This window comes from Chionomys nivalis, chromosome 19, assembly GCF_950005125.1.
Source record: "Chionomys nivalis chromosome 19, mChiNiv1.1, whole genome shotgun sequence".
Lineage (NCBI taxonomy): Eukaryota > Metazoa > Chordata > Mammalia > Rodentia > Cricetidae > Chionomys > Chionomys nivalis.
The window spans coordinates 56,782,458-56,794,632 of NC_080104.1; the positions used below are offsets into that span (position 1 = coordinate 56,782,458).

Genomic DNA, 12,175 nt, shown 5'->3' on the forward strand with positions numbered 1-12,175 from the left:
TCCTCTGTGTATGTTCAGTCATGCATATTTGCTGTTCACAGTTGAATCTGCCCGAGATCGAGGCTCTTGATTTGGGGTGTTTTTCTGGCTTACCACTGGAAGGCAGTGAGAAACCTCCAGAAGCATCCTGCTAGTCTGTCTGTCTGAAGCTATGGGCAGTGGAAGATGTCGCATGGCTGGGTCCAGCTGTAAGAGCCATTCACCGTGCCCTCCTGCCAGCCAGAGAGCAGCTATGACCACGGTCTGCAAAGTGAGGGCAGAAGGGTGATGCTTCTATTATGGATGTGTGAGTTCTTCAGCCTTGGGGACAACCTTCGCTCCCACCACAGGGAGCACTGTGCTCGGAGGCTCCATGGAGGGGGTAGCAGCAGCAGAAAAAAAAATCACAAAAACAAAAAACCTTCAAGTATTGGTTTCTATGCAGCCACTCTCACTAGAGACATTGACTGGCTAAAGCCAATGACTGGGTATTGGGACCATCCTAGAGGGTGAGACAGAAGCAGGGCTGGCCACCTACTGGTGGGAGGAGCCACATTCTGAGCCACCTGCTGTACCTTTCTTTGTCACAGGCTTGCTCTGCCCAGGCCCTGGAGGCACCACACTGCCGTGTCTCTTCAAAGCCCTATCTTTGTTTCTGGTACCTGTGCTCAGGGAACTGTGACCCCACACTGACCTGGGAGGACTGCACATCTAAGACGCTGCCTGAATGCTTGATTTCTGCATGCCGGCTTCGTACCTCGGAGCTGGAGCGCGGAACCCTTGGTGGCTGCACCTCTGGCGTTTTGTTGATAGGTGCTCTTTCAGTGAACTGAGCTAGGTCCTGCTTTTCTGTTTTGTTGTTGTTTGTGGATGTGTAGGGAGGTTGTATGTGCGGGGGCAAGCATGAGGGTGTGTGTGTGTGTGTGTGTGTGTGTGTGTGTGCATGCACACACATGAGTGTGGAGGCCAGAGGTTGATATAGTATTTTTGCTTTGTTTTGTTTTTTGAGACAGGGTTTCTCTGTGTAGTCCTGGCTGACCTGGAACTTGCTTTGTAGACGGAGCTGGCCACAAACTCAGAGATTCACTTGCCTCTGTCTTCACCACCACTTGGTATCTTTCCTGATTGCTATCCACCTTTTCACCTCAGGCAGGATCTATCACTTGAACACAGAGCTCACTGATTAGACCAGTCTATCTAACAAGCCTGCTCGGGGCATCTCTGCCTTCCTTGTGCTGAGATCACAGGCAGCTGCCATACCCATGAGACATTTACACGGATGCTGCAGATACGAACCCCCATCCTCACCGTGGACAGCAAGCTCCTTAAGCCACCAAGCATCTCCCAGCCTAGTCTCTGCTTTTCTGGCCAAAGTTCCCCAGCCAAAGGCCCTCTGATGCTGGGCAGGAACATGCTGGAAGAGGTTTATTTGGGAAATATGGGGACTCTCCTGACTAAAGGCACAAAATCCCATTTGCTACAACTGACCTTGCCAAGGGGAACAGGGAGCAGTTTGGTCTATTTTCACAAGTCTGTGCTTTGGAAAAGCGAAGAGCCCTTAGGCTTTGGTGAGTTGCCCATGAGGAGGAACTTGTTCTTTCTCCACGTTGATATTAGCAAATGAGAAACTTTGAAGAAATATCTTCCGGTCAAAACCGACTCCTCTCTCTGCAAATCTCACATAGGCACTATCTTGTGTCCAGCCGCCCGGGGCCTCTGCTGGTGACACTTTCCAGTAGGATGTTCCTTTGGAGGCCCCTTTCAGCAGGAAACAGCTGTTCCAAGCAGCGGTTCTGCCTCCACACGGCTATATCTTCCCATGTATCCTGAAGATGAGAGTGTGTTCAGCCTGGGACGGGGTTCAGCTGGTTGCCTGGGGTCATTTTTGGTGTCATCAGAAGGTCAGGGGTTGCTGGTGTTCTGTTTTTAAAGCTTGGGTAAGGCCCCCTTGCCTTGGGCTCTGACTTCTGTGTCCCTCTGAGCCCACTGAGTGTCATTTTGAATTACTATCTAGGAATTTTAATTCAGAAGTGTTTAACTTAAAAAAAAAAAAAGACAAGAGAAAGTACACGGGAGGAATGGCCTGGGCACAGCCCCCATTCTGGATCTGCCATCCTGAGCGGCTGTCCCCAGTGACCGGAGAACCTGGGTGTCCTTCACCTACCTCGTTGGGTTCCCAAAGCCAGACATCGAAGGTGGGCTTCCGGAGGGCTTCGATGGTCTCTGGGGAGAGCAGGTACTAGGAAGACGGGAGTGGTATGTTAGCCAGACAGTGGGGCGTCTGTCTGTGAGTGACTAAAGCCGTGCCCACGGCAGCATCAGGGTGAGCATTTTCTCCTTCTTCAGTCCCCCTCACAGATGCTGTGTACAGACTCAGGGCTGTCCTTCCTTGGAAGCTGTCACCGGACTCCCATCTACAGCAGCCTGGGCTACGAGGGGCTCCTAGGACCAGGGACGATCAGGGGCTCCTAGGAACTTTTGAATGATAGAAATGTTCCCTTTATTTACCATGATGGTAATCTCATGACTCTGTGTGTCAGAACTCACTGTGCTCAGAGTCTAAGAAAATGAACTTCACAACTGTCAATCAGATCTCAACAGTAAAAGCTACGTAAAGTGCAGAGAAGAGACAATAAGCCACTGGGCACGTGTTCACATCCCTGCCGAGCAGCTCTGCTGGGTTTGTCTTCGAGGGGGGAACCACCCCCGGAATCAGCTAAGCCACACCCTGGCTGATGAAGGCCTGAGGCTGAGGTTGGGTCCACTGAGCACTGAGGTGTAGGGTGAAGTGTCAGAATCAAGGATAATATTCTAGACGTGTGGCAGCAGGAGGGCCGCCAGAGGGTTAGCCTTCTTCATTTTCTTAAGAAGGGACTGGGGTGGAGGCTGGCTCAGTTTGTTCCCGTCTGGGCCGTGTAATCCCCAGACAGGATTGCAAAAGATATTGGCCATGTTTGTCCATGCGGAAAGGTGTTGGTCTCCTGGATGATACTCAGTGCATGGCTTGGACAGATGTGGAACAAATCACTGACTAGTGGGCTCCAGGGACCTATGGGGGCTTCCAGGAGAACCTGTGGGTGGTCGGCCTAACCTCAGCGTAAAAGTGCGAGCCAGGGTTTAACCGGAGTCCGCCGCTACGGGGGTGGCGTTCTTTGGAGGCATCGAAAACAGCTGAATTCCAGGTCATAGCTACTCGACTCTGGGCTTGGCTGCTTTTAAAACTCAGGAAACTTTTGTGAAAAGCTTTCCATAAAAACGGTGTTGTTCAGGGACAGGGGAGCCAGTGATGCAGATTTTTAAGATCCTTGTTAAAGTTCCTTGGTGGAATGTTTGTATGCAGATGTCTTTTATGTCAGCTGTGGGCCGGGGAGGGAAAGAGCTCTGGAATTGCTTCTCTAAACAAATGTCCAAGAGAAAAATATCCTGCCTGACAACCTCCCACCCTTTCTCAACCCGCGATAGGGATGGGGGGGGGGTGTTGTCACTGTGCAGAGCGAGGGGCCAGTCATGGGTTCCTATGTCCTGGGTCTAAGGGATACAGAGCTAGAACTTTCCCTAGGCCAGAAACCCATCTCACCTTGGGGTAAGTGGGGACATCACGTCGGGGTGTCAGCTTCTTGTTATCCAAAAAACTGTATTTACAGGGACAGTTGGTCCTGGAGGGGAGAGGAAGAACTAGTTATGGCATGGCACTCTGGCTGGGAAGCACTCTGTATACTGCTCAGGGCAGCAGAGCAAACGGAACACACAGCCCCAAGCACCAGATTTGCCATAGGGGTATCCGGTAGGGTGGCTGGGAGATGCTTGGTTCCCAGCTAGCAAATAGGGATACCCCGAAAGCCAGGTGATAATGTGGCCAGAGTTCACTTTTAGTTTATTAATTATACATGTATTTATTAATAATTTATAATTAATAAGTTTACCATTTAGAAATAAATTTATTATAATCTATTAGTCTATTATTTAAGAGATATCTCAAAATCTTTTTAAACAACACAAGTACTCTTTTTCTTTTCCCTTGCTTTTTTTCTGGGACAGGATCTCATGTAGCCCAGGCTGGCCTCAAACTTGCTATGTACCCAAGGATGACCTTGGACTTCCGAGCCCCCTGCAGGCTAGGATTATAGAGGTGCTTTACCACCCACCCCTAGTTTATGCGGCGCTGGAGATGGAAGCCAGGGTTTCGGGAACTGGAGCACTCTACCAGCTGAGCCACATCCTACACACAGTAGAACATCTGATTCTCAAAGACTCAGCTGGGTGTGGCGGTCCACGCCTGTGACATCAGCACCCAGGTGATGAGGCTGAAGGGTCTTGTGTTTGCCGCCAGCCTGGGCCACAGGTGGGGATCCCAACTCAGAACAAACAAAAGCCAACAAACACAGGAGAAAAACAAAAGAAACCCTCACGTCCCCACTTGTCCATTTCTCCCCAAGCCCCACACTCCGGACGTCACTCTGAGAACAGCCTGGGGTGTCCTTTCAGAAGGTTCTGAGGCACAGACACACATGGCTAGACACCTGAGCTTTCCAGCCACATGCAGTGTTGGGTTAAGAAAACGGGTGGTATTGTGGGAAAATATATGCTCTGTATGGTTACAATTTAATCTACTTATTTTTTTCATAACATTACAAACAAAGAAGATCGCAAAACAGTATTTTTAAGTTTTTTTTTTCCTTCAAAACTAGTTGAACACACCCAAGAAAACACCAGGGAGGGGAGACTTTGCAATGGATTTAAATTGAAGGCAAGCCTGGATGCTGTCACTACCAGCGACCCCCCTGCCTCTCTCTGGGTTGTCTGGAGTCTTCCGTGAGCCTGTGATATTTCCAAGCCCGGAATCATAAATCTATTCCTTTTGAAACACAGCCTTTACCTCCCTCCCAACTGCCCACTTGCCAAGACTATCAGGTTTCTGTGATGGCCGCTGTACCAAACACAGATGTAGTAAATCTGTGACAGAAGGAACCGACTGAATAGCCCAGTGAAGCCATGCCACCCCTGCCCTGTCCACACGCCACCCCGATTTCAGATCGGCTCCTCTCCTGGCTGCGTAGGGTGGTATGATGCTCCCTTTCTCCCTGAACCTGGTTTGTATAAACATTCACACATGTGCTCTATTCTGTGTCTTCTGTCCCCCCCTCCCCCCCCAAGCATATGGAAGCCCTCACCAGGCACTATCTATGCTGACACTGGAATCCCGCTCCTTCCTGCTGAGGCCTTGGGGGCAGACCAGGATGCTGGGTGCCTGCTGACCCTGTCTCGGCCAGCCACTTCTCACTCTGGACCCCATTGCCACAGGAACCAGCATCCTTCAGCTGGCCGAACAATTGGCATAGCGCCTCTTCTTTTTGTCCCTTTTGGAGCTCATTTTTGCCTCATTCCCTGGGGTTCCCATCCTCCCATCCCCTGGGGATCAATCAGTTCATGGTCAAGACCATTTGTCTGGGACAAAGGCAGAGATTATAGCCTCCAAACCTCAGGCACTACCCCATCTTTCTGCATGACCCCGCCTTGGTCTTGCTCTCTTCTGGTTCCTTCATTGTGCAGTACGAGAGACCACAGTAGCCACATTCAACTTACTTCTGCTCTGAATGTAGCCTAGCCATTGGAGTTCTTTCTTTGCTGAGAAACAGGAAACTGAGGGGGTCTAAGGAGAAGACATCCTGCCCAGGGCGTTGGCAGGCTGTGCGTGTGCCCCCAGCTGTCCCAGGTAGGTTCTGGTGGATTCAGACCCCCGGCAGGGTGTGTTCACAGTGGGCTAATGCCGGTCTTATTTTCGGACTCACGATTGTGGGGCTGGCTGTGATCCCCCCATACCCACCCCACGGGGTCCTATTCTTTCTGCTCCCCGAGAAAGGCAAGAATATGGCAACTGCATCCCTCAAGGGTACGACATTTCTTTACAATCCAGGCGAGGCTACACAGCCTCATCCGGGGGGATGGGGACTTGATTTCTGGGTGTGCACCTGTACTTAAAATGAACTCCTTCCGTCAACAAGACAGAAGGGACAGCACAAACACCACACTCCCCATTCTGCATCCAGAACACTAAAGCATTGGGTTCAGGAGAAAACTGGTTACAGGGCCCCGAGCCACGACTAGGTGTGGACTCGACCATAGCCAGTGCCCCAGATCGGCTTGCTCATGTGGAGGTGGAACCTGAGCATGTCGCCCCCTTGTGGACACTAACGCATCCCACAGACCCATCTCACAAGGAATGCCCCATCACTGTCTACGGAGAGTGCCACTTCTGCAAGCCTGCTGGGGCACTGGAGGGCTCTGGCTTATGTCTCTGAGATCCAGACTGTACCTGTAGGGCACAGAGGCACACTTGTCACTGAGCTGAGCCAAAGACCCACTACAGGCAGACTGCCAGCGCTGCTGATGGGGGCCGGCACAGAGGCCACTTGCCCCTACTTGGTCCTGGGGAGTCATGCTTCCTGGGGTGACAGCAGGCTGAGTGAGGCCTTGGGTCCAAAGTTGTCAGGTTGGTTTCCAGCCTCAGCTGACTATCATCTGTCCCCATTTGCCCCTGGGTTCTTCTTAGAGGGACTCTCTTGACCCCTGAAGAGCTACTTTCTTAAGGGCAAGGGGAGTGAAATGTTCGCTCAATTTCCTATGGCTGCAAAATGCTTTGCCCTGTTTCATCCAAATCAAAGGAACAAGAGCTCCCAAACTCTACACCAGCTGGCCAGTCCATGTGACCCTGAGCGTGATAGGGTCCCCTTAGGACAACATGGTGTACCTCTTGCCCTCCCTGAGACAACTCCATGGGAACCACTGGCTTTCCACGTACCTCCTACACACAGGCAAGAGCCACACCCACCCTCAGCAGGCAGCCTGGCTTTATTTGAATTCAGGCAGTGGTCTCCAGTGCACCTTGGGATTCTAAGACAACTGAGGTTGCTTGTTCAGGGCTGGTCCTTGCTCAGGGGTTGCCCTATGGTCATGCACTCTGGATTTTTGTGGATAGTCCTGCTGACCAACCATTCAGCAGGCACATTTTGCTTGAATTACTGGTCACCGGCCTCTGTGAACATCACCTTTGATGGGCTGTGTGATCCAAGTTCATGATAATGGGAACACTTGCTGTGCCCCTCTGCCAGAAGGGGCTCCCCATGGGAACTGGGAGACCTGAGGGTGAAAACTGGGGTTCCCTATAAGCCAAACACCCTTGTCTTCTTACTGTTATCTTTAATAATAGATAGCAGCTGGGGGTGTTGGCATGTGTCTTTAATCCCAGCAATTGGGAGACAGAGGCAGGGGGATGAATCTCTGTTAGTTCAAGGCCAGCCTGGTCTACAGAGTGAGTTCCAAGACAACTAGAGCTAAATAAACAAACAAAACCAGCCATAACCACAACAAAAAAACCCAAAACAAAACAACAAAAACCAGACCTCAACTTCCTTCAAGTGGGGAATTTACCACAACACAGGTCTGAAGGAGAGAGAGCGCCCTCTCGTGTGCGGCCATTTTCCAGCTCGCGCCTGCCACAAAACCCCCTTTTAAAGAAAACATAGGGGGCTGAGAAGATGGCTTAGCAGTTATGTGAGCACTTACTGTTCTTGCAGAGGACCTGGGTTCTATTCTAAGCACACACAAGGCAACTCACAACTGCCTGTAACTCTAGTTCCAGAGGATCTGACTCTTTCGGCCACCACGGGCACCAGACATGCAAATGGTGCACGGACACACATACAGGTAACACTCATGCACATAAACTAAAAATAAACCTTAAAAAACAAACTCTTCAAGAGAATGGGATGGAGATGCATCGATACAACGGGCTCCCTCTAGCTAGTGTCAACCACGTTGGAACCAAGCCACATCAGCTTTTCTGTTTGGGGACACAAAGCCATGTTCCATCCCATGCTTTTTGCACGGAACCCTTTCCAGGGCCAGGTGCTGCAGGCTCCGGGCGGGCGCACACTCACCTGCTGTTTCTGGCGGCCAGCTCCTCCCGCATCTTCTTAATGTCACTCTTGCATTTTTCGATCTCCACCACTTTAAGTCCTTCCACTGGTGATAAAGACACAGATGGGGTCACCAGAAGTAGTCGCATGGATCTAATCAGGCTGGTAGCTGAGGGTCTCAGGAGGATGCTGGCTCATGGCAGAGGCTTCCACGCCTTTCCATGCTACTGATATGTGGGGATCCCTCAGCTCCCCACCAGCAAGAAACAAACAGGCAACGTCAAGGAAGAGCAGGGTGAGACTCAGTCACATTCTGGGTGTATGTGTGTGTGTGTGTGTGTCCCAGTGAACTGGAGAGTGTGCCTGCCAACAAGCTACTAGCCAAGATGTTTCCTCGGAAATGCGGGGAATGCATGGAAATGCTGCCGGAAGCTGGGTTCTTGAGGAACCAAAACAATGATTACATTATTTTATGACCACCTCTTGGTTTTCTGCCAAAGGACAGTGCCCATCGTGACAATGTACTCTCTTTCTCACTCAGTTGGACTCAGAATAACTGTTAAAAACACAGCCCGGGGGCTGGAGAGATGGCTCAGAGGTTAAGAGCACTGGCTGCTCTTCCAGAGGTCCTGAGTTCAATTCCCAGCAACCACATGGTGACTCATCAACCATCTGTATTGAGATCTGGCGCCCTCCTCTGACATGCAGGCACACATCGAGGCATAATGTTGTATACATAATAAATAAATAAATCTTTAAAAAAAACCCACACACACAGCACGGCCCCTTCTAAAGAAAAAACAGCCATTCAGGAGTTGGCAAGTTCCTAACAATGCCTCTCATCCAAGAAGAGGAGCCGCAGCTCGGGAGCCTGGCATAACTCAGTCTCCTTCTGGGCTTTCTAGAACTTTCCAAGGTAGTAGTTAAGCTGGGATAGGACTCCGTAGGAACACTGCCTCTTTTGCACAAAGGAACACAGTCAGCTCTGGTCCTGGTGACTTGCTTCTGGGCAGAGAAACTTTCGTCCCTCCCATACAAGGCTGGTAGGAAGCTGTGTAGACCAAAATGAAGGCCTCAGGTGCCAGTGCTGGGTTAAGGGTGGTGGCAGCCTGGGGACAAGTGGGGGGTACATGTTTGTTCACCCACTCAGTCACCCTCCTTTGGAGTGAGGTTCTTTACACTTTCCTATATCGCTGGTACCCAAAGAAGTTGAAGGTCGAGCGTGTTCTTCTCAGGATAGGTGCTTAGGCATCCCTGGGGGTCCTTAGCAATGGATTTAATTTGGCCGCTGAGGCCTTGTTTAGACCTCCTGGTTATATTTTTGCAGGCCAAAGGCATGCCTCTAGAACACGAACGCAATACGTTCATAGCAATCATAGCAAGTTTGCCGCTCAAATCGACCGATGCGCGAGAGGCAGGACCTTGTGGGAAGTAAGCAGACCCACGGAGAGGTGACCCACAGCTCTGCTATGTGGGTTTGAGACAGCTGTCCCGTGTGACACAGATCGGCTCAAACATGCAATTGTCACTCATGCCTTGGTTTGCCAGTCGTTGGGAGTACAGGTGTGACCTACACCTGGGATTCTGCAGCTCACCGCAGGCCCCATTCCAGTTCCTCCACCACTCCGTGGAGAAGGAAGCCTACTTCAGGGTACGGATGCTCCATACAGAGAGGAGAGGCGGTCAAAAACAATGGTGGGAGGCCGCTGTGCTCACGGCCTGGCCCAAGTTCCATCCTTTAGGGCCCTCTTGGTCTCTCTTAAGCTTGGCAGATAGGTAGGCACAGATACCGCAAGCTAAAGCAGGAGTTTCCTGAACCATTTAACCTTGCCAGGGCCCTGGTGACGCAATCAGCGTGACCTTCTGCTATGCTGCCATGCAGAGTTATCCTGCTTTGAAACCTTGGGAAGTGCATGTGGACTTCAGAAGGGATTTCTGAAAAAAATAATGTGTATGCATGTTTTGCATTCATGGGTGTCAATGCACCACCTAAGTGCAGTGCCCCAGGAGGCCAGAAGAGGATGCTGGATCCCCTGTAACCAGAGTTAAAGACAGTTGCCATGTGGGTGGGTGCTGGAAACTGAACCCAGGTTCTCTGGAATTGCAGCCAGTGTTCTTAATCACCGAGCCATCTCTCCAGCTCCAACTTTGGAAGGGTTTTGTGTGGACTTCTGTATCTTCATCTCCCAATGAAAAGATTTCAGAGTGACTTCCTAAGAGAGGGTGGCCCAGAGGAAAAGGGGCCATAGCAATAGCTAAGGCAGTTTTCACCTTCTTCCACATTAAGAACCCACAGGATCTGGGGGGCTTGTTCTCTCCTGGCTGCAAAACTAAGGCTCTCCACTCAAAGACAGGGAGCTGAGTTTTTCAAAGCCTTTTCCTGGGGCTGCTCTGAAGGTTTGCCTCAGGCACACTTCCTGGGTGGGGGGGGGGAGGCAGATACAGAAGGGCTGGTTTGGTTCAGTTCAGTATGGAAATTCTGGATTGTTTGCATGCCCCATGTCCAACTCTGCCCCCAGGGGTTAGCTCTGGCTGTGGCCCACACTGCTGTTTAGGTCTTGGTTCAGGTCCAGGGCATAGGTACAAAGGGTAGAGGGAGCAGGGTTGCCCTGTGTCCCCCCCACCCCCAGCACACCAGAAAGGAAGTGAAAAGCTCCAGGCAAGACAGGAGGCCAGGCTGTTCCATGGTTATGAAATCACCTTTGACCCACCAGTAATCCCAGACGCCTTAAAGGCTAAACATTTACACAGAAAGGGAGAAAAAACGCTGGAAGTCACGGAGGAGAATCATATATTTGGCTTAAGGTCAAAGGGCAAGCAGGAAATTCCATTCATGACAAGGTCAGTGCAGTGTGGGGGTTTACAGGTGGCCAGGCTAGCTGGATGTCCCTCACCCTGAGACACAGATAATAGCTGATGGCGGCCGGGTGAAGCTGCATGTGTACGCATGCCCACGCATGTATCTGTCCATGTCTTTACGCACATATTTTTGCATGGTTGTGTCTATTTGGAGCAGGGACTCGAGTTGAGCTACTGGCAGCCTATGTAGTCATACAGGGTCAGGACCATCTGGGTTGGACATTTCCCTAATGTCCTGCTCCAAATGAGGTCTGACCGTAGTCCCCACTCAAACTTTTCACTGTCTCCCATACTTGCATATACCAGACAAGCCCTATCTGCATCTTCAGAATGAGGACCTAAGTATCTGAAACTCAAAGTCCCTGGGGATCAGCATGGTGACTTCCTGGCTATCTCCATGCTAAAAGGAGAGGTCTCTGGAGACTCTGGAGACTAGGAAGTGGTCAGCTAAGAGGACCAGGAATGAATGAGCCCAGAGCCGGCTGGATTTCAGTGGCAGAGAGCCCGTGCATACAAGGCCTCTCCTGGGGGTGCAAGAAGACACGGAGATGCCAGAAGTGAGACCTACAGTTGGGGACCTGGGACAGAAGAGGCATCAGAAGAGGATAGACAAATGGAGGTTGAGTAGGTACTTGCTGGGTGTGGCAGTCATAAGCCAAATGGTGACAGTGGCTTTATGTATCTGTTGATGTGGCTGGTGCCCTGGCAGCAAGCTCCTTCCATGGTCTGTGGCTAAAGTCCCTCTCACGTTTAGAGAGTTCAATACTCCATACATCTCAGCAGGAGACTAATCTGATCTCCCCTGACAAAGAGGGAATGATGAATGCTCACTGTAGTGGGTTGAACATGTCTCACAGAGCATGTGATCTATCCTAAATCCTGGACCCTGTAAATGCCGCTTGATTTAGATGAGAGATCCTTGGCAGTTATTAGACAGAGAACTTGAGATGGGACCATCCTTGATTCAAACAGAGGCGTTTTAAGAAACAGATGGGGAGTACTGAGATATGGTGGCTGGGAGGAAGGAGCCACATGAAGACAGGGGCAGGCTGCAGCCATGGAGTGATTCCAGCCAGGTAACCATCTACCAGAGACAGCCTAGAAACGACTCTCCCTCAGATCTTAGAGGCGCCAGCCCTGCTGACACTTTCTGAGCCGGAGTTTCGGGCTCCCAGCACCCCGAGGTGCTGCATTCTGAGGTGTGGATTTGTGAGGCGGCTCCAGGAGTGCACGCTCTCCTACTCTGGCTGCGCTTCAGCTCCAGCAGGCTTGGAATCTGGTGCCAGCGGGAGCAACGGCAGTGGGGACCGTGGGGATCCAAATGAGGAGACGCCAGAGGGCTGACAGAGGGACTAGGAGTTACAAGGATAGTGAGTGTGTGGGGGTTGTCATGTTGCACCACACCCTCTAGCAGTGTGGTG

At 51.1% G+C, this 12,175-nt stretch overlaps 1 protein-coding gene across 6 annotated transcripts in view; it reads right to left on the minus strand.

Annotated features, from left to right (window-relative positions):
• Pde9a (phosphodiesterase 9A) overlaps window positions 1-12,175 on the minus strand; it is an 88,541-nt gene that overhangs the window by 16,357 nt on the left and 60,009 nt on the right. For all 6 annotated transcript variants that reach the window (XR_009055612.1, XM_057751009.1, XM_057751006.1 and 3 more), the window contains exons 7-9: window positions 7,917-8,001; window positions 3,557-3,635; window positions 2,144-2,218 (exon numbers count right to left, since the gene is read on the minus strand). Coding sequence is in view for 5 of the 6 variants with exons in the window: in XM_057751009.1 (XP_057606992.1) it covers window positions 2,144-2,218; window positions 3,557-3,635; window positions 7,917-8,001 (239 nt within the window). In the remaining variant the exon portion in view is untranslated. The remainder of the gene's footprint in view (window positions 1-2,143; window positions 2,219-3,556; window positions 3,636-7,916; window positions 8,002-12,175) is intronic.